General features: G+C 41.3%; 1 protein-coding gene across 5 annotated transcripts; it reads right to left on the reverse strand.

The window, feature by feature from the left end:
- Nucleotides 1-256: 256 nt before the first annotated feature.
- CCDC112 (coiled-coil domain containing 112) lies at nucleotides 257-27,512 on the reverse strand. 5 transcript variants are annotated; one of them, XM_073344738.1, is made up of 11 exons: nucleotides 27,343-27,508; nucleotides 25,232-25,407; nucleotides 22,828-22,949; nucleotides 15,023-15,144; nucleotides 11,436-11,525; nucleotides 7,803-7,878; nucleotides 6,294-6,684; nucleotides 4,411-4,827; nucleotides 3,481-3,576; nucleotides 1,775-1,893; nucleotides 1,582-1,697 (listed from the first exon to the last, which is right to left on the reverse strand). In XM_073344738.1, exons 3-11 carry the CDS (start codon nucleotides 22,890-22,892, stop codon nucleotides 1,667-1,669), a joined length of 1,407 nt encoding a protein of 468 aa, XP_073200839.1. In that variant the 5' UTR covers nucleotides 22,893-22,949; nucleotides 25,232-25,407; nucleotides 27,343-27,508; the 3' UTR covers nucleotides 1,582-1,666. The 5 variants fall into 5 exon arrangements, 4 of the variants coding, with proteins under 4 accessions (XP_073200841.1, XP_073200839.1, XP_073200838.1 ...); XM_073344737.1 differs by lacking the exon at nucleotides 25,232-25,407 and having other exon boundaries at nucleotides 27,343-27,509; XM_073344739.1 differs by lacking the exons at nucleotides 25,232-25,407; nucleotides 27,343-27,508 and adding an exon at nucleotides 20,939-21,021 and having other exon boundaries at nucleotides 22,828-22,917.

Below are 27,512 nucleotides of genomic sequence, written 5' to 3' on the forward strand. Positions count from 1 at the left end.
TGTTTCCTAATTTGTCTTTTGGAAGGGAGAAAGGGTCATCAAACTGTTGAAATAGGAGAAAACAAGGCATTTAAAAAAATCTATTTTGGTATGAAGAAAAGGAGTACTTGTGGCACCTTAGAGACTAACCAATTTATTTGAGCATAAGCTTTCGTGAGCTACATGAAGTGAGCTGTAGCTCACGAAAGCTTATGCTCAAATAAATTGGTTAGTCTCTAAGGTGCCACAAGTACTCTTTTTCTTTTTGCGAATACAGACTAACACGGCTGTTACTCTGAAACCTATTTTGGTATGGTACAGTATAAATCAAATGAAAAACAGAGGTTTTCAGAGGTGATTTCCAGTTTTTGTGTGAGTAAGGAATGAATGCAGGCAGTGTCAAGGAAAAGATCTACAAGCTTGCCATCTTATAAAGGGAATTTTTAAATTTTACTGCTGAAAAATAAGTAACTGAAGTTTTTATACTGCAAAGTGGGATATTATATTATATACATTAATTGCCTTATCTTATTTATAGGATTTGAATCACTGTAAAAGCCTATGATTTAAAAGGCTATATCAGCTACTCATGTCTTATACAGAGAATAAATTACTATGTTCCCAGTCAAATAAAGATTCTGGTTCAGACGGTAGATGACTAGTGACTAATAGGAAGACCAAATAAAGGGCCAGGGTACTAAAATGAAGCTTATAAAGGTGCAGGGTATGATTTAAGGAAGAAGGAGGAAAGCCAAAAAGCAGAAGGGAATGAGAAGAAAGAAAGTGATTTGAGCAAGATTTTACAGTTATGAATCTAAGTTCATATGCAGGCACCTAAATAGCCTGATTCTTTTTTAAAAAGTGCTGAGCAAGGCACAATTCCCACTGACTTCAGTGGGAAACCAAAGATCTATTCCCAGCTTCAGCATTAACTAGCAGTGTGGCTCAGGTCAAGTCACTTGCCCTGCTCTTCAACTTCCCTTTCCATAAAATGGAGAGAACATCTACCATTTGTAGGGCATTTTGAGATTCTTGGATGAAAGGCACTACACATAACCAAAATAGCATTACTAAAACAAGAACTAAACAAAATAAATATTTATTTTGCAAAATAGCATTGTAGTATTCTTTATCCAAGTCAAATTAACACTAGTACAAAAGTTTGCATAGGTTAGTCATTCTATTATCACTCCATCCAATTGAGAGACATCTTATTTGTTCAAATATAAAAAAACCCAATTTTTTAAAAGTTGCTAATTATGGACACAGATATGTAGGAGCAAACATGAAGGAACTGAGACCCAGCATTTTTGTTCATTAAAAATACTATTTCTTCCATTGTTTCCCCAAGTGACTATATTATATATGGTCTAGGGTTTAGAATAATGTGTAAGAATGGCAATTTTGATATAATTGTTGTTCCATGACATTATCTACAGTCACCTTTTTATATTCTGTTATTTCAGTTTCAAATTTATGGGATTGTGAATGATATGCCAGTTATCAAATACATACCATAATGAATACACTGCTAACATGACAAAAAATTAAATGGTCAGAACTTGAAACCCATGTAATAATACACAATATTCTTCATAACATAAAAAAGTTTTATGAAAATTTCTAAGGACCCAGTTGGTAACTTTATTTGTATGTAATTCATCTTCCTGTATATGCAGATGTTCAGCTATACCCCTTGCCTCCAGGTTGGGATAGCCCTATGGGAAAAAATAAGGATGAATAGCTGGTTATTAAGTCTATTTTAAAAACGTATAAATAGAAGTCTTTTTCTTACCTATGTGGAATATGTAAAAGTGGCTGCACATCTGTTGGTCCAATCTTTTTTGTGCGTTCCTCCCAACCCTTGGTAGGTTTGTACAGTCTAGATGGGTCCCTGGTTACGTGAACTTCAGCCTGTCAACAATACATTGTTATGCAGGGGGAGAGGGAAGGACAGTTGGGCAGTCACATCAACTCTTGAAGCTGTTGGGTGTGAAGCTGCCGGGTGTGAAGCTGCCTCCCATTCAGGCTACCCTGGAAGCTGCTTTTCTGAATAAATCCCTGGTATCAACTTGCTTACTTGTCTTCTACCTCTTTTGCATAAAAATAGACTGCAGAATGTGCAACTGCATAACCTCCTGGGCAGTATACTAGTCCAGGTGATTAGATTGAAGATTTGTACTGGGAGATATCAGAAATGCCAGTTAATGGAGCTTTCTGGTTGATAAAGTGCCAGATAACAATTTTTTTTTACTTGTATCTCACCCACCTTGTCCCTCCTCTTTTTTTTTTTTTTGGCGGGGTGGGGTGGGTGGAGGAGTGGGTGCCTTTCTGATAAACAATGCAGGGACAGGGGATTGATTAGATTGCAGCTGTAGGTCTGTGTGAGAGTAATGCGGCAAGAAACAGCAGAGCAGCACACAGATTAAGCAGCAAGGAAGCCCCATACTGAGTCAGAGGAGGACTTATAATGTGACCATGAGAAAAACACAGAGCGCTTTTGGGTAAAATGCTGGCTGGAAAACAGCTTGGAACTGTGACCAAAGAAACTGTTTCCTGCTGTCTGATTCCTTGTGCATTCAGGAAAACTGGACTTTGTGTACATTCTTTGTAAATAAACAGGATTGCATCAAAGAAATATTTGGACTCCATTATCAATTTCTCCTAATAGAACAAAATTCGTAAGACCCCGATTACTGGCTAACAATAGGAAAAAACAGTGCCTTTCCATTTGTCACAAGAAATAAGTACATTGGCTAGATCAACAGCATAAGGAAGGTAGGAGTGTGCCTGTATGATAGTCCTTCCGAGAAATGCAATAAATCTCATTTGTGACAAGAGTCTTTGGCCCACATGGGGCTCACTGCAGGATTGATGCTTTTGCTCCATGTGCTTATAGACAAGAGCAGGGACAGTCTGTCTAACATATTTTCCCCCTCTCAATTCTTAGTAAAATTTGTGCAGGAAAAAGGTGCAGGATTGGAACCCTGAAGACTGACGTCCACTATAAATTGACAGAATGAGCAGCAGCTACTGGATGCTCAACATTTGTGAAAAACAGGCAACTTATTTTAAGCGCCTAAATAAGGATTCAGGTGCTTAACTTCAGGCATCCATAATTAAAAATTTTTGCCTTGGTTCACATGTGTTTTGATATCTTTATCTGCTTTTAAACCACTAAAGATAGCTATTTAAACACATTTCAAAAGGAAAATAAGTGTGTTGTTCTTTTTAACAAAAATTATGCGCTTTTTCCACTATAAAAAGCCAAGACTTTTCCCATTCTGAGGTGGGTTGTTTATTATTTTGCCATGACAAAAAAATAATCTTCAGCTAAGATTCAGTAAGGGGTCATTTGGATCGGAAAAAATAATTGCCGTTTAGAAGAAGGCAGCCGAAAGAATAAAGCTGTTAAAAAAATAAATTACAAGCATGAAGATATGTTTCATCAGATTATAACAAGAAAAATCAACCAATCAATTCAGTAAATATGTTAGTCACCTTCTCTCTTAACTTTGCCAGTCTTTTTTCTTTTTCTATTTTTTCCTCTTCTTTTGCCTGCTTTCCTAGAATCTTTAGTTCAAGTTTATGAAGATCCTGAAAAATATACCATGGATGAAATATTGAGCACTTTTGGGAATCAAAAAGAAAAATATGTTAAAGTACCAACAGGCTTTTCATATGATCAGAATTTATTCTGAATGCTTTAGAAACCAAATGTGTCCTAGATTTCATACTGTTTTAAGCACAGAAGTGACCATTTGATCATCCAGTCAGACCTGTACATCACAGGCCATTACATTTCACTCAGATACCACTGTAGGGAACCCAATTATTGTAGTTAAGACTAAAGCATTTCAGTCCTCCAGACTCTGAACTTTGTGTACCACAGGCAGAGTACAGGACCAAAAAAAAACCCAGGCACACAATTCAATTACAAGGCCAGTTTCTGAAATTTACCTTTTGGAAACAAACCCTTGATATTGTACTGTTATATATTTGCAAGATATAATTTCCATTTTTGAAAACAAATGGTAATTAAAACAAATATTGACAATGGACTGGTCCCCCACCTAGGCACCGATTCAGGAATATACTCAAGCATATACCTAACTTTAAACAGTTAATTAGTCCCACTGAAGGCAACAGGAGTACTCTTGTACTTTAACATTTGCTCAAGTATCTTGCTGAACTGGAACACTGAGGAAAAGCAACAGAACATTATTTCAGACAAAAAGATGAGCTGTTCCCAAGATACAGACAGAGCTATCTTCATACAGATGTAGTTTGTGAATCAAAAAGAGCTCTTAAAGTTGAAATAATTGTTATTGATAATCAACTCCCTCGTCTTCCACACATTCTAATACTATGTCTACTCTGTACCACACATCCAGAAGATTTGAAACACAAGTGAGGGATGTGACTACTCACTCGCTCTTGAAACTTAGAAATTTTTTCTGCAGCAATTCTCTTCCTCTCTTCCCTTTCAGCCTCCTCCCTCTTCTCCTTTTCAAGTCTTTGGAGCGCCTCCTGTTCCTCCTTCTGCCGAGTGTACTTTTCTAACAGTAGCTTCAATTGGAACTGGCGCTGGCGTTCCTTCTGCTGCTTTTTCTCTCTCTCTTCTTCCTCTTTCTGTCGAGATGCTTGTTTCATTGCAAATTCTATTTCTTTATGTCTTTTCCATTCTTCAACTGCTGCTTGTTGCTTTTTCCTTTCCTCCTCTGCTTTTTGCTTCTGAGCTGCTTCATGTTGAAGATTTTCTGTCTTGAGCATTTCCTCTGACTTCTGTTTCTGCTTTAAGATTTCTTGTTTTTCTTGTTCCTTCTTCATTTTCCACTTTTCAATAGACTGCACAAGGAACAGTAAGAAAAAAATTCCTGTACTTCTTATAAAATCTTACTCTTCCAAGAAAGGATTATTTCCAAAGGAGAGAATCAGGGGACAGAAAGGTGCGATCTAAGGAGAAGACTAGGAGGTAAGAACTCCAGAGTAGTAATTCCATCTCTGACATAGATGCCTTTTTACCTTGGCAAGTAGCTTACTATCTCTTAGTTTCACCACATGTAAAGTGTAAACAACTATTTATCTACCTATCTTACAGTTTTTGAAGTTTAATATCTATAATAATTTGAATACATAAAGTTTTATGGCATTCACATTCTGCAGAATAATTATTAGGCTCCTTAGTTAACTAGGATCAGATGTTTTTCACTGTGCAAACATTTTTCAATTCTTTTTATATTTTTTATAAAATATAAAAGTAAAACCAAACTTTTTTCTTAAATAAATCTATGTTTATGCCAACTTATCTATAACCATGAAGGAGACCTAGGTCCAGGACCCTCCTCCAAATGTCTGTTTTCAGAACCAGCGGAGCCAAGGTTTGTTGCAACTGTCCTAGTCCTTCTATCCCCGTCCTCCCCCCACGTCTGTCTTGTCTATTTAGACTGGAAGTTCTTTGGGGCTGAGACTGTCTACTACTCTGTACAGTGTTTAGCACAATGGGGCCCCATTTTTGGTTGGTTCTTAAATACGCCTACAGTAAACATGATTAATTGTAATATGCTCAGCTACTGCACACGGCACTCCAACATGTGCTTAGAGCAGGGATCAGCAACCTTTGAGAAGTAGCGTGCCAAGTCTTCATTAATTTAAGGTTTCGCGTGCCAGTAATAAATTTTACATTTACAGGGGACCCCCCTGCTGGTCTGGGGTTCCGTTTGCCGCCCATGCTACTGGTCTGGGGTCCCGGCCGCTGGCCCCGCTCATCCCGCTGCTGGTCTGGATGCACGGAACCCTGGACCGGCAGTGGGCTGAGTGGGGCCGGCGGCCAGGACTCCAGCTGGCAGGGGCCGGCAGACAGAACCCCAGACTGGCAGTGCGTGCGGTACATGGAACCCCAGACCAGCAGTGCACTGAGCCGCTCAGCCCGCTGCCAGTCTGGAGTCCCGTCTGCCGGCCCCGCTCAGCCCGCTGCTGACCCGGGGTTCCGTCCATCCAGGCTGTCAGCAAGCTGAGCGGGGCCGGTGGCCGGGACCCTGGCTGGCAGTACCACTAAAAATCAGCTTGCATGCCGCCGTTGGCATGCGTGCCACAGGTTGCCAACCCCTGGCTTAGAGCATCATCTGCTGATCATTCCTTAGAACACCACCAGCAGAGTGAAAATTTTAAAGAGAATTAGTTTTCTGCAGGAAAAAAGCTATGTCTGCCATCATAGCTGGAGGTGGATGGAAGAGGGTGAAAAGCGTGTGTGGCTTTTAAGAAATACACTTCTTTAAAATACAAACATACTCTGAATCTTAAAATTCTCTTACCTCTTTTTTTCTTTCCTCTAAAATCAGAAATTCTTGATACCATGTCTCATGCTGTTGAATATCCTCTTTTGTTCTTCTAGAGAGAAACTCAAGGGCTTCTTCTATATAGGATGGCTTTCCTTTATGTTTTGTCCATACTTTCAAAAAGTGTTGATGATCATAATCATCCCAGCCTCCTTGTCGTCCTCCTGTTTGCTGAAGGAACCTTTCAAATTCTATTACTTCTTCAGGTAGATGATTTTGCAGTGTTTTGTCTACTGGAATCTTACCTGATGGCAACTTGAAAACTCTTTCTATGGCTGAACTACCCAGTGCCCATGTGTCAATTTTTTTCTGTAAGGCACTGAGCTCATTAGTAGCAGTCTTCTCCGCCTTCATAAGCTCTTCATATCTAAGTAAAAAAAACAAATAAACAAACATTGATTTTTAAAATAAAAGATCAGACAATACCCATGAGTTCACTTGAAACAGACTTTGTTATTATTCAATTCCCAGACAAACACTATGGTAAAATGGGACTAAAGTTGAGATTAAGTATCACTAATTTAGTGTAAAATAAATTACAGTAGAACCTCAGTTTTACAAACACCTCGGGAATGGAGGTTGTTCGTAACAGTGAACGAAACGTTATGGTTGTTCTTTCAAAAGTTTACAACTGAACATTGATTTACTACAGCTTTGAAATTTTAGTATGCAGAAGAAAAATGCTACTTTCCCTCCTTTTTAGTAGTTTACATTTAACACAGTACTGTGCTGTATTTGCTTTTTTTGGGAGGGGGAAGGGGTTGTCTCTGTTGCTACCTGATTGTGTACTTCGGGTTCCAAATTAAGCGTATGGTTGACTGGTCAGTTTGTAACTCTGGTGTTGTTCATAACTCTGAGGTTCTACTGTATAGAAATTTTGTAATTATCCCCAAACTAAGCATTATAAACCCAGGAAAGTCAGAGTTAAGGTTACTCTTAAAAGAGAACTAGATGGAAATGCACAGTTGGGCTCCCGAACAACCATAATCCTTTCCTATATTGATGATATTGGGAAGGCAGGGAGATAGAAAAGAAAAAAAATGTGCCTTTAAAAATCAGTTTAATCTAATCCAGATCCCCACTATTGGAATGCCTTTACCATATTGCATGATACTACTATAGGTAATCTAGTCTTAAAAAGAAAAGGAGTACTTGTGGCACCTTAGAGACTAACAAATTTATTAGAGCATAAGCTTTTGTGAGCTACAGCTCACTTCATCGGATGCATCCAGCTGTAGCCACAAGTACTCCTTTTCTTTTTACGGATACAGACTAACACGGCTCCTACTCTGAAACTAGTCTTAAAAGTTTGCTTTGAATAGATGTTTACTTAAATGATTAATTACAGAAAAAGGAAATAAAGAAACAGGATGGAAAAAAGGAAGAGAAGAGTGATTTATACCATACATTTAAGTTAAGTTTTATTTTGGTTTTGTGCAACTGATTTCAGTTATCTCAAGAACTGAAAAGCATGTAGAAACATACATTAGTCGCTGTTCTTCTTTAAAACCATTTATTGCATTTTCAGCTTCTTCCATCATTTCCCTGAGCTTTTCAACAACTACAAAAAACAGAAAGAGGAGTAAATATCAGTTTCCCTATAGCTTAATATAGCTTTTATATGCTAGACCAGGAGTCGGCAACCTTTCAAACAAGAAGGGCTTACGGATGCGGGCAGCGCACAGAGACCCGCTGCCTCCTTCTCCCCAAGGGGCATGCAGAGACATGCCAGCAGCCAGCCACTTCTGGGAGTGGCATGGGGCCAGAGCCCTGCTGCGCGGCCAGACTGTGAGCTGCCTGTGGTAAGTGCCTCCCGGCCAGAGTCTGCACCTTGCCCTCAAGAAACGGTTGCCCTCAAGAAACGGTTGCCCGCAATGGGGCAGCCAAAGAGTTGCGTGTGGCTCTGGAGCCACAGGTTGCCAACCACTGTGCTAGACACAAGAAAATGTGACATTTCTTAATAAACTAACATGAAGAATAAAGATATATAGCAAAGCAGGAAGTTTCTACTTAAAACATATACATCCCATACAGCCTCTACTTCATACACATCCCCAATGGGCAAAACAATCTTTTACAAAATTAGTGACAAATATGGATATAGGTAAAATCGGATTTCCTGAAATGAAACTATGCTACAAAAATGAATTAATAAATAACTGATGATACAAGGGAATTCTTTATTTGTATTTAGAGTATTCTATTTGGAGTAGACATGCTTTTATTCCTCTTCATCCTTCTCTACCAGGAAACTTAATGCTGGTGAAAAGAATGTGACTGAGAGCCTTAGTTTCCAATCCTACAACTGGATGTGCAAGGATGGGCCCTTACAAACTCATGGAGTCTTGAAAAGTGGAAATATGGGAGTATCAGGTGAAGTCAGTGGGACTTCTAGCAGGTATACAGGTCTGCCGGCACGCTTCCCATGTGTGCATCTGGGGGTGAGGGGGGGCAATTGCCCCCCAAACAGAGGTGAGGCATGGGGGGCACATGGTGTTACGTGCCACTGCCCCCCTCCCTCCTAATTTCTGAAAATGCAGAGCAGCCCAGCTCTGAGGCTGCATCTGGTCTCAGGCTCCACTGACTCTGCAGCTGAACCCAGCCTCCTCGGTCCTACTACAAGTTGTGCTCCCCTTCTGTGTTCTGGGAGCCTTCCTATTTTCTGTGGAACAGTGAGTTCCCACAATGGGGCTGGGTAAGTGATGGTGGGGGAAATGAGGGAAGAGGGGTGAGTGGAGGAGGCAGTGGGGAGGGAAGGGAGGTGGAATAGGGCAGGGGGAGAGGAATGTGGGAATAGGGGGGAGGGGGAGGGAGAAGGATGGGGGAATATCAGGGGGAAGCAGGATCCTGGCATGCGGCATCCCCTTGGCAGCAGCTGGGGCTCCCCCATTAAGCAGGCCCATCGAACCCTCACCCTGACATGCCCTAGCCCCCTACATCTGGACCCCTCCGACAAGCCCCGCTCCCCCAGCACCTGGACCCCTGAACCGCCAGCCCCAGCCCCATCTCTCCACACCCAGACCCCGCCCCCCACGAAGCCCAACCACCATTACCTGGATCCCCTGCAGAGTCCCATTGCCCCTGCACCCGGAACCCCCACTACAAGCCCCTGTGCATCCAGATCTCCCACTGTGCTGGCCACACCCAGATTGCCTCACACAGAAACCTCTCACCCCACACCTGGATCCCACCACACTAAGTCCCTCCACACTTGGATCCTGCTGGGCTGAGCCTGCCTACCCACACCTGGTGCGCCTGGCACAGAGGGGCAGAGCCCCGGGGTGTTTCTGGGGCAGGCCCAGACCTTGCACTGTGTTAGGGTCAGATGCAGCCTCACTGCCTAGTCCCTGTACTGGGGGAGGTAGGGGCTTCGGGGTGATCTCCCAACATAATGCAGCCAGTGGCCTGTGCTCCCCACTGCCATGCTGAAGCCACATTTATTTACTGACAAATAAAATTTGCAGAATTTTAAAATTGTGCACATAATTTTTAATTTTTTGGCACATAATTCCCTCAGGAGTAACTGATTTAATTAACCCAGTGGAAACCCTTGTGTGGACACACTTATTTCAGAGTAAGAGGAGCCCATTCTGGATTATCTTGAAATGATTCCCAACATAAGAACCAGCTTTCTCATGTTACCCTGCCAATGTGCCTCAGTCTTGATTTGGAGACAGCATCTCTAGGGGTGAGACTCTTAGGCTTTGTTTAATAAGAAAGTTATAGGATAGTACTTCTTCACACAACACACAGTCAACCTGTGGAACTCTTTGCCGGAGCATGTTGTGAAGGCCAAGATTAAAATAAGTTAATGGAGGATAGATCCATCAATGGCTATTAGCCAGGATGGGCAGGGATACAAAACCATGCTCTGACGTGTCCCCAGCCTTTGTTTGCCAGAAGCTGGGAATAGGCAACAGAGGATAGATCACTTGATTATTACCTGTTCTGTTCATTCCCTTTGAAGCACCTAGCATTGGCCATTGTCAGAAGACAGAATACTGGAGTAGATAGACCATTGGTCTGACTCAGTATGGCTGTTCTTATGTTCTTAACTATAGTCAAACAAGTAAAAAGTGATTATCCCCTGTGGTCACAAGGGAGTTCACTGATTTAACTAGCTTTGTTTTTAAAACCCAGTCAGTTAAATTGGTACAATTTCTCATCAGACAAGGCCTTCATTCAGATTCATGTTTTTTCAATCCTTGGCATCCTTGTTGACAGTTTAGCAGAGAGACCAAGGTAGATGCAGACATTTGCAGATAGAAATTGAGTTAGATCAACAACATAATTAATGGTTTCAGAGTAGCAGCCGTGTTAGTCTGTATTCACAAAAAGAAAAGGAGTACTGTGGCACCTTAGAGATTAACAAATTTATTTGAGCATAAGCATAATACCTTTTTCCACTGAATGCATCCGATGAAGTGAGCTGTAGCTCACAAAAGCTTATGCGCAAATAAATTTGTTAGTCTCTAAGGTGCCACAAGTACTCCTTTTCTTTTAACATAATTAATGTAAGCCACAAAACCTTGAGCTGAAGACAAATCTTGGTCTCTAATCTGGGCTACATTTGTGAACTAGTAAGCTACAAATGCATGGCTCTCTGATTACCAGTGCCCCAAGTGTTTCACTTATCTAATCCCCGAAGTGTGCTTTATTCATTATCAACAGAATATTCCAGTTTATATTGGTACAGATGGCCTGAAAATGTAATTCCCTATGGCCCTTGCTCAACGTCCTCAGCCATCAGATGGAAGAGAGGCACACGACTGTATCTAAGTCCCAAAAATATACTCATTGCACTTAGCATTACAGTACAGTTCAAGAAGAAGGACATGAACTTCAGCACAGAAGGTACCCCACCCCCAATAGGCTGCAGGGTCCCAGGCCAGTGCCAACAGAAAATAAGGAGTTCCACTTAAAGATGATCTCAGGTAGCCTCCAGCCTTTCCTGACACTCCCCTCCCTTCTCAGATTCACAGAAGGACAGGCAGAAAGGACATCCAGAGCCTGCACTGATGGCACAAGCAGAGACTTTCCCTGCAACACAATTATCCAAGAAAATTAAACTTTTGTCTATAAAAGGCAAGTATTTCAAACTTCATCAACAAGACTTACATTCTGGTGTAGGCTTCACATCTTTCAATTGTCGTTGAAGTCTCTTAACATTATTGTGTATTTTTGCTAGTTGTTGCTGGATTTTAGCTTCTGTGGAAGAAAAATAAGTTAATTAGTCATGTTAAAAGTTTAATTATACATCAAATTGAAATTTCTTGCCCTTACCCACAAACCTCTAAGTCACGTAGCCCCGACATATCTGGTCTGGTCACCTTTCACATCTTCTCTGACGCACCCTCCTATGCCAACAATGATGCTAGCAAAAATGTCAGTATTCATCTTCATCATCTTCTCATAGAAGCAACTCCATCCATTGTTTCATTCTGCCCCTTGTGCTGGGAACACCAGTTCTGACTCTGTTTGAATAGACACTTCCCTTGCCCCATTCAAATCCCTCCTACTCACCTCTGTCATAAAGCCTATAAAATGCGGAGGGGAGGATAGATATCCTTAACAAACAAAACAGCACCATCAAACTGTGTACTAACTTTACTGAGGAATATGATCTTATTGCTATCTTTGCCCTTCTTTTCCCTGCTTTGTGTGTTTAGTTAGACCCTAACATCTTAGGTCATGTTAGTTTGTATGCTCTTCAGAATATGTAATGTGTCTACAGATGCTCCCCGACTTACGTAATCATTCCGTTCCAGAACGCCTTGTGTAACTCGAATTTTGCGTAAGTCGGAAACACATACCCGACCATTACACCAAAAAACAAAACAAAACAAAAAACCAACCCCATCTATTTCTAGCTTACGGAACTTTTTCCATAAGTGCGGATTTGCGTAAGTTGAGTTTTGCATAACCCAGGGAGCATCTCTACAGGCCGTCCTTAGGATTTATGGGGCCCTACGCAGTATTATTAAACTGGTACCCCTATGCCCGACGGCAGCCCGAGCTCGCAGCCTGGTGGCGGGTGGGGAGGGACAAGACAGCAAAGGATAATGAGATGCCCGGCCCATCTCATGGTGGCGGAGAGTCACAGTTCCCTGCAGAGACCCCCCCGTACCCTCTTCCTCATGCAGAATGGACATGCAGAAGGTACCTAATTAAAAGCAGTAAACTTGAGAATAAAAAAGGTCAGTCACAGGTTTTTTGATATGCTCTGAAGTTTATCAGATATTTATTTGCAAAAACTTTGTAGTAAGGGTGAGTCAACTGTCCTGCTGAATACAACATTAAATATTATGGAATACATGATGCAGCTCTTCTCTGTTTTACATTTTCTTAATCAGTATTTCTAAGCTGATTTTATATTTTAAACGTACTCTTAAGCCTTCATAAAGTAATCATTCCAGATGACTACATATTTAACTCACTGAAACAAAGACATTATTTTAAATTAACCAGTCACAGAGGTTTATAACAATGTTCATAACAATGTTCATTGCTTTTAGAAAAAGGGAACACTAATTTACTTTCTGAGATCTCCATAACAATAGATATGTTTATGAAATTTCACCAACTTTAAAAAATACGTTTCCAAAGATTTTAGGCATAACAAAGGATTTTATATCTTACTAAGGTACTGATTTTGGTGGAGGGTTCTCTTAAAACTAGTTCATCAGATAGTCAGAAGTAATGAAAGGGAAACTCTTTGTCCAGCTATCTGGAAGAAAAGAAGTTTTGTCCCTTTAAAGGCTCTCTTCAATTGCGGGCTGGGGAGAGAGGGGGGAAGGGAGAAAGGGATGGACAGAAAGGACAGGAAGACTTTGGAAGCACTTTTTTTTTTTTTATTTAAAAAACTATATGTCTGAAGATCCAAGCATTTAAGGCTAAAGATGACTGTGCATCTAAAAATCTATGCAAGGATTTTTTAGAGATGTGATTTTATAATCTTCACCAACTCACTAATGAAATATTTTTAAAGCAAATTTTAAACTAAGGTCCTGTAGACACATGTTCTGAGTAAATATTACAGTAATGCACAACTGTTTTTGTCAGTAAATTCAGAAACTGACAGTATATACCTGGGGTTTGGCAAATGCCTGTTAAATAGCTTCATTACCCCTTGAATGGCTCTTTAACAGTTTCATTGTTGGGTTAATAGGTCTGGCAGGCTGGAACACTTTTTCACTTTTAACTACTAGATCCCCTCCCGAGGAAGACTCACCAGGCTGTAGCAGCCAGATGTGAGAGCTTGCAGGAAGGGTCAAACAGGGATAGGAAAGCCGGGTGGGTGGACACTAAGACCCAGTGATGCCACAAATTTTCAGGTGCCCTACGCAGATGTATATGTTGCATATGCCTACGGACAGCCCTGCGTCTGTACTTATTTTGTGAGACACCTAGCACATCTTTGGGAGTGCAAAAAATAATTTAAAGATTTTGTGTTTTGGGACTTTTTGAAAATGCCTATGTCCAGTGATGGTGTCACCTTCCCTGAATGACACATCAGGTCTTTTCTGAATATGACAGGTTTCAGAGTAGCAGCCGTGTTAGTCTGTATTCGCAAAAAGGAGTACTTGTGGCACCTTAGAGACTAACAAATGTATTTGAGCATAAGCTTTCGTGAGCTACAGCTCACTTCAGTATTGGAGTATTCAGTATTTCCACTTCATGTATTAGATACATTCAGTGGAAAATACAGTGGGCAGATTTATATACACAAAGAACATGAAACAATGGGTGTTACCATACACACTGTAACGAGAGTGATCACTTAAGGTGAGCTATTACCAGCAGGAGAGCGGGGAGTTGAAGGGGGGGAATAAACATGGGGAAATAGTTTTACTTTGTGTAAGGACCCATCCACTCCCAGTCTCTAGTCAAGCCTAAGTTAACTGTATCCAGTTTGCAAATTAATTCCAATTTAGGAGTCTGTTTTTGAAGTTTTTCTTGTTGAAGAATTGCAACTTTTAGGTCTGTAATCAAGTGACCAAAGAGATTGAAGTGTTCTCCAACTGGTTTTTGAATGTTATAATTCTTGACGTCTGATTTGTGTCCATTTATTCTTTTACGTAGAGACTGTCCAGTTTGACCAATGTACATGGCAGAGGGGCATTGCTTGCACATGATGGCATATATCACACTGGTAGGTGTACAGGTGAACGAGCCTCTTGATAGTGTGGCTGATGTGATTAGGCCCTATGATGGTTTCCCTCTATTTCAGGAGCATTCAATGTGTGAACCAGCTTCTGCAGGCCACTCTGCAACGAACATACCTTCTTATGCTGTTGTCTATCCTTACCAGGCCTGGAATAAATAACTGGACATTTCAGTGCCTGGATTCTCTAGGACCCACCTCCAATGCTTCAAGCTTCTGCAAATCCAGACACTGAAATATTCTAAGATCTACTTCTTTTTAAGTGATCAGTGTGGGAGACGCTGAGAATCCTTGATTATTTTGTGGTGCTGTCATAAGTTTATTGTACATTAACTAAGCTAGATTAAATCTTGTTATATTTAGGTTCATACTTTTTGACTCTTCCACAATACTGTTTTTATAGCGCACTCTCTCTTATAAACAGTACATATACAGTAGCAAAAATACTTTCATGGGTCAGTATCAGAATTTGCTTTGTTCTATGAGCTAATACACCACTTAAGTGTGTGAGTGTGGACAAGGAAAGGAACAAATATCCTACTTTCAGCTTTCCTGTTGTTAGTCATTTTATGTTCCAGTTCTTCCAGTGTGCTGTATTCCACCCTGCAATCACTCTTCTTGCTGTAGAGATGGCCATTCTTGTCTTTTTCTATATTCACAAGTCTGGGGAAAAAAAAGGTTGCTTGGCTTTGAAATCATATTTTAAAATCACTTGAAAATTAATTAAAAATATAAATGCACAGTCATTACCATTTAGAAATTACTTAGACTAACTAGTGGTCATTATTTTTGATTGAATAAGTTAGTTTTGTACAAGTGTATCGTTACAGAATTTAAAAACTGGGCTTTAATACAGGGAATATTAATCAGAATAGCTGCTTTTAATTGATCATGTAACTAGAGTGTTATCACTTGGAAGGATTAGATTTGAAAGACCTGGAAGGATTAGATTTTTATCGGTAAATGTCAATGAATTAAAAAAATCAGGAACATCCTTTGCAAGATTTTTGCTTTGTGCAGGCCAGACAGTAAGTCTGACAGAAGCAATTAGAAATCTGGTACTCAACAAAGGCAGACTGATGTACATTTCTGCTCTTCGCTTCAAAAAGATCATGCTAAATGGTGATTTTATATCTAATGGCCTTCGGGTCCTTCACATCCTTTAAAACTGTCTCACTTTCTCCCTCAATTTATAACTACCTTCTTTACACTCAAGATTCTGCATCTGATGAGCCTTATAGACTATGTACTGTTAGATGCCACTTTCTTCCTCAGAAGTGGCCACACTTCAGTAGTAGATGAAGTGGTCCTTACTTATCCATTATCTGCCTCATAGGAGTGTGACTAAGCGTTCTGAGAAACAGATGAAACTCATTACATATGTAGAGCCCAACCTGTTTCCCCCTCTCCCCTCTGACATTCCCTGCCATGATTATCCAGTGGTTAGGGCACTAGCCGAAGAACTGGGAGACCTGGGTTCAATTTACTGCTGTACCACGGATTCCCTGTGTGACCCTGGCAAATCATTTAGCTTCTCTGTTCCTCAGTTCCCAGTTTGTAAAATGGGGATACCAGTACTTCCCTACCCTACTTGAGTGTTGTGAGGATAAATATATTAAAGTTTGTGAGTTGCTGAGCTACTACAGTGATGAGGGTTGCACAAATAGAAGAGTTAGACCTAAGTCAGGGGTTTTACCAGTCCTCTCGGGGGATGGAAGGGAAGGAAACAAGTGGTTGGTTGAGAATAAGCAAATAGAAAGCTTGGATTTAAGATTTAGTTAGAGGCGGGGAAGTCTACTGCCTTGAAGCTGTTGCTAAAACTGCTCCCAGACAATGCTGCAAATCCCAGGCCAGATTAATTATGTAAGTGGCTAGAGTAATATATGTTTGTTTCAAGGTTTTTATTTTTTTCAGTTGGTATCTTTAAGTTGTAGGGGTATTATTTTCTAACTTTGTTTTTCTATTTTTGTAAATAGAAGAGTCAAAGGAATCTACTCCTGTAGGGTTCTATTTATATTTTATGTTTAGTGTTTAATATTTCATTTAAAAACAACAACACAATATTATTTGTGTTCAGCATCCTATTTAGTTTTCCTGATGTTTCCCCAGCAAAGCTGAAACCTGCTAAAAAAACATTTATACTGTTCTTGGACCAACTGAAAAGGAGAGAATGGATGTTCTCTGAGGAAATGAATGGATTAAACCAAGAAAGAAGAACACAGGGGTAAACTAAAATACATTTTGGGGCATGAATTCTGGTATGCAGGACACTAGATTAAAAATTAATTAACATGGTTGTCATCTAGGATAGCAATTCCCAAATTCTGTAGACAAATAAAGTCCTTGGAACACTTTCCCAGTCAGCTGCCTGGTTTCACAATGACAGTTCTTTTCTCTGTCCTCCTGCTGGATCACATTAAAGGAAGCTAAAAATACATTAAATACCTTCCTATTATTACTTGTCTATGTGATAAATTGATGTAGTTGCCACAAGGCTGTTATTTGATCATCAACGGTAGGGGAGGTCTTCCAAGTAATCTTGAATGAGGGCAGAGATAATAAAGAAATTATCTTGTTGACTAAGACTGCGGTTCACACTATAAAAATGTATAAGAACTGATCTAGGTGCATAGTGCAGTGCCAGCAACCCTTACAAAGAGCTATCACTGAAAGGCTGAGCACAGCATGGTGGAAGAGAGCAGGGAGGATGAACTGTACTAATGTAGTTCCATACATAGGTGGAGCTGTAATGTAGACGGACAGATTTGCTCCAAAGTAATGTGCTCCCAATGCCTCTGCAACAACAGTGTGATTGGAATGTGGATACGAGATGTTTTAGAGATATTAAAGGTGCTTGAAATTGCTAACTTTGATAGTGGCATTTTTTTATTTTTAAATACACAGATCCATAACTAATTTTTGTTTCTTTACTGTGGTCAATGGTGTAACAAAATATACTTACACCCAGAGTCCGAAACCGTTACTCATAGTGGGTAGCACCTTGGTACCTTGATTTCAGTGGAACGACTTGGGGATCAATGGATTACTCAGTGTAATTAAGATGATCAGAATTTGGCCCTTGGTGAATTTGAACGATGGGCAACTCTCTCATAGTTCATGAAGGTTTTTATGTCTGTTTAGTAGCCTCATTTATCAACAAGCATTCCTAAGTATTAAACCTTCTTAATATAGCTTCTGCTAAGGTAGTTCAACTTTTAGAGTTCCAACAATAACTGCATCCCCTTATTGTTTTAGACTACTCTGACCCTAAGAGCACCCAAAGCCCAGAGGACAAGGGGCTCCCTGGTATCTAGCAATAAGCCTCAGCTAGTGTGACCAGCTGATTCTGATTGTATTCCAATTTACTGTTGTCATAATCTGTATTTAAAAAGTGTTAGGGAAGGTATCATATGCAAACTGGTAACATGCTGGTCATTAATATTATTGCATGGTATATGTACAGTAGTATGTGAAAAATTATAAATATGGACAGCAAGAAAACAGTCTACAAATGCAGTAGAAGCAAGAGGAAGCCAAAGACAGGATTAGACCCGTTACTCAATGAGAAGGGGAAAACAATACCAGAAAATGTGGAAATGGCAGAAGTGCTAAATGTCTTTTTTTGTTTCAGTTTCCACCAAAAAGTTTAGTAGCAACTGGATATTAACTTAATGAATGACAGTGAAGGGAAAGGTTTCAGAGTAACAGCCGTGTTAGTTTGTATTCGCAAAAAGAAAAGGAGTACTTGTGGCACCTTAGAGACTAACCAATTTATTAGAGCATAAGCTTTCGTGAGCTACAGCTCACTTCATCAGATGCACTTGATGCATATGCATCTGATGAAGTGAGCTGTAGCTCACGAAAGCTTATGCTCTAATAAATTGGTTAGTCTCTAAGGTGCCACAAGTACTCCTTTTCTTTTTAGTGAAGGGAAAGAACAAGTTAAAAATTACTTAGACAAATTAGATGTTTTCTAGTCACCAGGGCCTGATGAAATACATCCTAGAGTACTCAAGGAGCTGACTGAGAAAATATCTGAGCCATCAGCGATTATCTTTGAAAAGTCATGGAAGATGGGTGAGATTCCAGAAGACTGGAAAAGGGCAAATATAGTGCCAATCTATAAAAAGGGAAATAAGGACAACCTGGAGAATTACAGACTTGTCATCTTAAATTCTGTACCCGGAAAGATAATGCAGCAAATAATTAAGCAATCAATTTGAAAACACCTAGAAAATAATAAAGTGGTAAGTAACAGCATGAATTTATCAAGAACAAATCATGTCAAACCAACCTAACAGCTTTCTTTGACAGGATAACAAGCCTTATGGATAAAGGGGAAGTGGTAGATGTAGTGTATCTTGACTTTAGTCTGTCTCCCATGACCTTCTCGTAAACAAACTAGGGAAATACAACCTAGATGGAGCTACTACAAGGTGGGTGCAGAACTGGCTGGAAAACTGTTCCCAGAAAGTAGTTGTCAGTGGTTCATCGTCAAGATGAAAGGGCATATCAAGTGGGGTTCTGCAGGGATCAATTCTGGGTCCGGTTCTGTTCAATATCTTCCTCAATGACTTAGATAATGGCATAGAGAGTACACTGATAAAGTTAGCGGACGATGCCAAGCTGGGAGGGGTTGCAAGTGTTTTGGAGTATAGCATTAAAATTCAAAATGATCTGGACAAACTGGAGAAATGGTCCAAAGTAAATAGGATGAAATTCAATCAGGACAAATGCAAAGTACAGTGGAACCTCAAAGTTATGAACACCTTGGAAATGGAGGTTGTTTTTAACTCTGAACAAAACATTATGGTTATTCTTTCAAAAGTTTACAATTGAACATTGACTTAATACAGCTTTGAAACTTTACTGTGTAGAAGAAAAATGCTACTTTCCCTTTATCCTTTAGTAGTTTTTGTTTAATACAGTACTCTACTGTATTTGCTTTTTTTCCCCATCTCTGCTGCTGCCTAATTGTGTACTTCTGGTTCCAAATGATGTGTGTGGTTGACTGGTCGGTTCGTAACTCTGGTGTTCATAACTCTGAGGTTCTACTATATTCCACGTAGGAAGGAACAATCTGTTGCACGCATTCAAAATGGGAAATGACTGCCTCAGAAGGAGTACTGCGGAACGGGATCATAGTGGATCACCAGCTAAATATGGGTCAACAATGTAATACTCTTGCAAAAAAAGCAAATATCATTCTGGGATGTATTAGCAGGAGTGTTGTAAACAAGACACAAGAAGTCATTCTTCCACTCCACACTGATTAGACCTCAACTGAAGTATGTGTCCAGTTCTGGGTGCCACATTTCAGGAAAGATGTGGACAAACTGGAGAAAGTCCAGAGTAGCGCAACAAAAATTAGTAAAGGTCTAGAAAAAATGACCCATGAGTGGAGATTCAAAAAAATGGGGTTTGTTTAGTTTGGAGAAAGATGCGGGGGAGGGCGGGGGACAACCATGGTAACAGTTTTCAAGTACAGAAAAGGTTGTTACAAGCAAGAGGGAGATAAATTATTCTCTTTAATCTCTTAGGACAAGAAGCAATGGGCTTAAATTGCAACAAGGGCGTTTTACACTGGACATTAGGAAAAAAGTTACGGTCAGGGTAGTTAAGCACTGGAATAAATTGACTAGGGAGCCTGTGGAATCTCCATCATTGGAGATTCTTAAGAGCAGGCTAGAGGGATGATTGAGGGATGATTGAGATAATACTTAGTCCTGCCTGAGTGCAGGGAACTGGACTAGAAGACCTCTTGAGGTCCCTTCCAGTCCTACTGTTCTATGATTCTATGTGTTGGAAATATGTTTTTAAAATGTGTTTGGCAAGTAAGGCTGAAGTCACTCCACCCTAGACAAAGGAATGTGATCCCACCTGCTTGAAAGTGTCTCCAGTATAAATTGAGCAAGGAGAGACAATGCAAGTACATTTACATAAAAGGCAAAGTCAATAAACTAGCCAGTGGAGGAGTATGACAGAACATACCTCTGTGTCCACATTCTACACTATTGTAATAATCATTGCTCAAAGTATGCCTTGTGAGGTATCATTTGAAAACTTATAATTTTCTGGTCATTACTATCCTGGTAAAATATCTGTGGAAACATTGTATGTGAAGTTACAGTAGAACCTCAAAGTTACAAACATCTTGGGAATGGAAGTTGTTCATAAATATGAAATGGAATCATAACTCTGAAAAAAACATTATGGTTATTCTTTCAAAAGTTTACAACTGAACATTGACCTAATACAGCTTTGAAGCTTTACTATGCAGAAGAAAATGCTGCTTTTAACAGTCTTAATTTAAATAAAACAAGCACAGAAACAGTTTCTTTACCTTGTTAGTTTTTTTCTTTTCCTTTAATTTTTTTTAGTAGTTTATGTTTAATGCAGTACTATACTGCATTTGCATTTTTCTTTTGTCTATGCTGCTGCCTGGCTGCATACTTACAGTTCCAAATGAGGTGCGTGGTTGACCGGTTAGTTCGTAACTCTGGTGTTCGTAACTCTGAGGTTCTGCTGTATAAGATTCCACTGTATGGTTTTAATAACATTTTTTATTAACATGTTCCAAACTGCGGTTAGCAAACAGGTTTGTCTCAAACAAAGGAATGCATGCTCTGCTTAATTTGCATTTATGCAGTAAACAGCCATCAAGCAGGAAAGTGAGATAAAGGAAGTTCAAAAAGGTGAGGAAAAGCAGTAGGGAACATCCTTCCCCAGAGACTCTTTGCCTCCTGAATCTTAGCTGGAAATGTTTTTCAAGAGGGGGACTGAAACTATAAAAAGAAGAGAGAAACACTCTGAGATCCCCCCTGCTCCTCCACCTGCCCATTGCATTCATGCACCTGAAGCATTCATTGGATTTTGGGGAAGCGGTCCTGACCTAAGAAGTTTGGTCAGTAAGACTGCAAAAAGCATGTGGTGAGGAAACTTTGCTCTGACTTTAACATAGTTTGTTAAGTTAGGCAGCAGTTGTATTTTATCTTTATTTTTCTTGTAACCATTTCTGATTTTTATGCCTTGTCACTTGTACTCACTCAAAATCTCTGTAGTTAATAAACTATTTTATTGTTTTATCTAATCCAGTGGGTTTAAATTGAAGTGCCTGGGAAACTCCATTTGGAGTGGCAAGTTGCGTGCATATTATAGTATTTCTACTAAAGAAGTAATGGACTTCATATAAACTGGTATTGTCCAGGAGAGGGGTGGGCAGTAGGGGACATTCTGAGGGAAAATCCAAGACTGGGAGTGTCTTGGGGTCACACAGCAGTATGACCAAAACTGGTAAGAGCCAAGGTATGGCTCGCTGGCTGCAGCACACAGACATAACTGGGAGTGACTAGCATGTTGGAGGCTGTTTGTGAGCAGACCAGGCTGGAGGCTACAGAAGCAAAGCATTGTAAAAGGTACCCCAGGTTAGAGGGCAGGGGTGACAGCTAATCATTAGGCTGGACTGTATCCTGGTATGTCACAGGGAGATATCCTCTAAACTATCTTGACGGGGGCAACAGACTTCAAAAATTAACATGGCATCAGCTGCCTGGTGGACACAGCAGGCCTCCTGGAGTCCCCAAGGAGGGCTTCCTGATTCTAAAAACAAAGATAACTTTGGAAGATATAAGCAAGGACAGAGAGCCATTTTGATATCCTTTACTGGGCAGATACAAAAGACTAAAGCTCTTGTACATCCGAGAAAAGTGGAGGGTTGAAAGGGGCTTGAAAGTCTCTGGAAACTGGCTACAGCTGAGAAATCTACTTCAACCAAGACTCTAGTTAGTTAAGTTAGAATATGCTTCTAAAACTAAAACCTTACTTTTGTGTGTAACCATGTCTATCCTTATATTTGGTATCACTTAAACCTCATAGTGGATAAAGTTACTTTACTTTTACTATAATCCAACTCAGTGCTGTGATAGGATTAAGGATTTGCCAACCCCACTTAAGTTAATAACCTGCTGTGTATTGTCTCTTTAAAGGAGCAGCAAAACGGATACGATTTTGTGAGTTACAGTAAGTAGAGGCTGTGCACTACAGAAAGATGTCTCTGAGGAACTTGGGAACTGGAGTTCACTGACTGTTAACTGCTATGTAAAGTTTGGACTGGCAGAGTCTTGAAGAGTTTGCTGGAAAGGTAGACAAGCTGGTGTGTCCGGAACTTGACACACAGCTTAGCAGCAGCAAAGCTCTCACTTGCTGAGGCTGAGAGGGTTAACACAGCAGCTCAGAGTTCTGTAACCCCTGCTGCTAGTCACAAGTACTAATCTTAAATCACCTCAAAAGCTGTCACCCAGAGCAATGCCATGCAGAATGTGTTTATAGTTATATTCTTTAACTTACTGATTTTTTAGTTTTTCTGCTGTTCTTATGAATTCAGCTTTCTTAGCTTGATCAGCTTTAATCATCCAGTTCTGAAACTGAAAGTGTTGACCGGAATCTAGAGTACTGAAAGAGCAGTCACTCTGTACAGAACACAAAAGAAGGCATTCTTTATTAAGAGAAATTAGTCTTGTATCTTTAAACAATTATTCATTATCAGTAACACGGTAGCTAAAAGACAAACACATACTGTGGACGTGATTTACTACTGTGTTACTTCAGTTTTACACTGAACTCAACTGTTCAGTTGTGTAACTCAACTGATTTTAGTGGAATTACACCAGTGTAAAGCTGATGTAATGCAGTGGTGAATTGGGAATTGTATCTGTAATATGCTCTTAAAAAGAACAATAATACAATGTTATATCACTACAATTAAACAGTAGTTGCCTGTAATAGGAACTGCCACCCAGGGTCCATCTAGTATCCTCTCTGACAGTGACCAGTACCAGATGCTTCAGAGGAAAATGCAAAAATCTCACAGTACACAAACGTGGAATAACCCTCCCCCCGGTCTCTTCCTGGTCTTATCCCTCCAATCATTGGGGATTGGCTTAAATCCCGAGGCATGAGGTTTAACAGCCCATCCAAATTTTTTTTTTTTAACCCTGGATATTCTTGATATCATAGCTACTAGTAATTTAGTGTGCAGTTTTGCAATCCTCACTCACGGCCTACAAAAAGGTTGACAACAGTTAGGCTGCTGATGTGCTAAGACCACTGTCTATCATGCTGGCCAGCATTGTCTCATTGTTTCTTGGTGCCCCCTACCCATCTGTTTCACTTGTTGTCTCTTGTTTTATACTTAGATTGTAAACTCTTTGGGGAGGGGACTATCTTTGTTCTCTGTTTGTACCTAGCACAATAGGGTCTTGGCCCATGACTGGGGCTCCTAGGCGCTAGTGCAATATTAATAAATAAGAATGTTGAGAAACATTGATGTGGGTAATCCCATTTAAGTTAATAGACAACCTGACAAAGTGAGTAATTTGAGTAATGGCTGTAAAGATAAGGGCCCTTAGCTCTTACATAGGAAGGTTCAGTATTATTCCAAGATCAGTGACTGAATAAGCATTTTCCCCCCTTAGACTAAGCCTACCTAAAATCAGCACAGTGTAACAGGTTAACAAGCATTAGGAGTTCTCTACAGGAAAAGTCATCCTTAAAAGTTAATGACTTCTCAATGGGAGGGTGAGGAGAATCGAACCCCCATGACCACTGCAACTGGAAGAAAACTTGACTATTTGGCTGGGAGCTTATTAAGCCATATAGAGAATAAATGTCTCCTCTGCTGCACAGTTGAATTAATCTGACTACTCCAGCTAAAGAGTTATTTATTGGAGCATCTGAACTAGCATCACATTAGTAGAAATGCCCAGCATTCTGTGTATTAGGGTTGCCACATTTTTTTCTACTGGACAAATACAAACTGGAAAAAAATGGAAATAATAAGGTGTGTACTAAACAGACTGCTTACTGGCTTTGATCTGCTTGCAATCTTTCATCCCCTATTTCCTTCACCAATATTTTCTCTATTTAGAGTGTGCCTTGGAGGAGGAATGCTATCCTTATATCGATCTGTAAAGTGCTTAATGAATTGTTGATACTATAAAAATAAATATCAACAAAAACATTACATGCTGAGATGAACTTCAGCATGGAATGCTAATGCATCATCACAAGCTGAAGACAAACAAAAGTTAAAATAAATTCAGCTCCTTGATCACTACTATCTAACCATGTTTATTTAAAGCACCCATGCTCAAGCAAAAAGTTTACACTCTGTAATCAAAGTGGATTATAAAAGGGTTTGGCCAGCCAGCATATACAAGGGCAAACTATGTCATAACTGGATTTTTAAACGAAGCATTTTCTATGTCTACTTAGATTGCAGCTTTGTTTTTTAAGCACTTTGAACTGTAGTTTGCCATGTCCATGATATATTTAAAGAGGTCACTCTTCAGAAACTATAGAAAATGACATCATGGAGTACCATGTTTATTATGCCTCCGTGATTGCATATCAAATTTGATCAGTTTGGAAGACCATGAGATGGTATTGGAGTCCCAGATGGCATAATTTAGTTAGCAGTACTCTTATTACTGTGATCATGCACTGGAAGAACCCAGCTTGACTTTTATTCATCATGTCACAGTCAGTCACTCAGCAACCACTGAGATTCTGATCTCTGTAGAGTTAAAAACCTACATGACACCTGTGGGAATCCTGCAGTTCTGTCAGTTACATTATATTATCCAAATGCTGGAGAGGAGATACAGAGTTAGGATTATCAGTTGGAAGCCAACAACACAAGACATCGTACCGGAAAAACCCTGCAGAACACAAGACGAAACCAAGAACTAACCTTCAATCACATACTTTAGGAACTTCTCGAGATGAGTTGGGTGAAGTAATATCTTCTATTGGGCCAAACACAGAAGTTGGTCCAATAATAGATATTGTCACCTTGTCTTCTAATATCCTGGGACTAACACTGCTACAAGACTAAATACAACTTAGATCAGCGTGGAGGCCGCCTCTCTGAAGACATCCATGCAGTGTGCAGCGGTAGTCAAAAAAGCAAACAGGATGTTAGGAATCATTAAAAAAGGGATAGAGAATAAGACAGAGAATATCTTATTGCCCTTATATAAATCCATGGTACGCCCACATCTTGAATACTGTGTACAGATGTGGTCCCCTCATCTCAAAAAAGATATACTGGCATAAGAAAACGTTCAGAAAAGGGCAACTAAAATGATTAGGGGTTTGGAATGGGTCCCATGAGAGGAGAGATTAAAGAGGCTAGGACTTTTCAGCTTGGAAAAGAGGAGACTAAGGGGGGATATGAGAGAGGTATATAAAATCATGAGTGGTGTGGAGAAAGTGAATAAGGAAAAGTTATTTACTTGTTCCCATAATATAAGAACTAGGGGCTATCAAATGAAATTAATGGGTAGCAGGTTTAAAACAAATAAAAGGAAGTTCTTCTTCACTCAGCGCACAGTCAACCTGTGGAACTCCTTGCCTGAGGAGGTTGTGAAGGCTAGGACTATAACAGGGTTTAAAAGAGAACTGGATAAATTCATGGAGGTTAAGTCCATTAATGGCTATTAGCGAGGATGGGTAAGGAATGGTGTCCCTAGCCTCTGTTTGTCAGAGGGTGGAGATGGATTCCAGGAGAGAGATCACTTGATCATTACCTGTTAGGTTCACTCCCTCTGGAGCACCTGGTATTGGCCACTGTTAGTAGACAGGATACTGGGCTGGATGGACCTTTGGTCTGACCGAGTATGGCCATTCTTAAGTTCTCCCTAGGGGGGCACTAAGGAACATTCAGGGTAGCCAGGCCAAACAGCCCCAGCTCTGCCCCAGCCGTGGCTCCCAGCCTCCACCCCTCCTCCCCCCGGCCTTGGCCCCTTCCTGCCCCTGACTCTGCTCCCAGCCTCAGCCCTGGCTGTGGCTCCCTTCTGGGCCCCAGCCCAGCTCCCAGCTGTAGCCCCCTTACTCCTGTCTGCCCTCCCCCAAGCTACAGCTTTGCTCCTGGCCTCACGGGGGGGGGGGGGGGGGGGTAGACAGCAGTAAGGGGTGGCACAACTGTTAAAAGTTTGGGGACCACTGACTTAGGTACTTCTAAAGAGCCTATCACTGGGGCATGTAATATCAACGTGATGAACAACAGGACAATCACGTAACAGGGCAGAAAAGTTCCAGAGCAGATTGAACTGGCTATATGCAGCGTTGCTGTAGCCAAGTGGGTCCCAGGATATTGGAGACAGGGTGGGTGGGGTAACAGCTTTTATCAGGCGGATTTCTGTTGGTGAGAGAGACAAGCTTCCCAGTGCCCCACAGGGCTCTTCTTTAGGCCCTCAGCTGGGCCAGGTACTTTGGAGGGAAAGCGCAATGGAAAGGCGCAGAGGTGCGGACTGATTTGGGGTGCAGCACTGATGGGGGGAGGGGTTCTGGCACAGCTCCGCTCCCAGCACAAAACCTGCGAAAGCCTGGATTTTTTTTGGGGGGGGGGGGGGAGGAGTCATTGACAATTTTCGCCACTCGCCGGCCGCTCTGCGGCCCCCGCCACGGGGCGCAGGGCGGGGACGGTGGGGGGAGGGGGTGTCACTGTGGCGGCCGCGAGCTGGGCAGGGGCCGGGACGGCAGGAGGCGCTCCCTGACGTCACAGAACGTCCGGTAACGGCTGTGACCGCAGCGCCGCCCCTCACCCCCACGGCTGCACGCGCCCCAGCTACGGCGGGCGAGCGGGGTCCAGCGGCGGCCCCGGACACGGTCTGGGCCGCAGCAGCGTTTCTCTGGCAGACACAGGGCCCGTTCGGAGCCTCCCCGGGCTCTCTCCCCGCCGGGGGAAGCAGGGAACAGCCCAGAATCCCTTTGACAAGGATGAGCCGCAGCGAAGTCACTGCCCCGAGGCGCGTTCTCATCGCCGCCCGGCGGGAACGGCGCTGCCGGCGGGGCCTTTACCTGCTGCTGCCCGGACGCCGTTGCCACGGCCGCCATCTCGGAGGCCAGCACAGCTCCCTTCTTCGGGGAGGGGGGTTACGCGCGCTGCGTCGGGGTCTCAGGAACGCGGACTAGGGGCAGGGCTCCACAGGGCGGGGCTTTGCTCTGGCGCGCGCGGGCGGCGCGCTCCT

Source organism: Lepidochelys kempii, chromosome 5 (genome assembly GCF_965140265.1).
Source record: "Lepidochelys kempii isolate rLepKem1 chromosome 5, rLepKem1.hap2, whole genome shotgun sequence".
Classification (NCBI taxonomy): domain Eukaryota; kingdom Metazoa; phylum Chordata; order Testudines; family Cheloniidae; genus Lepidochelys; species Lepidochelys kempii.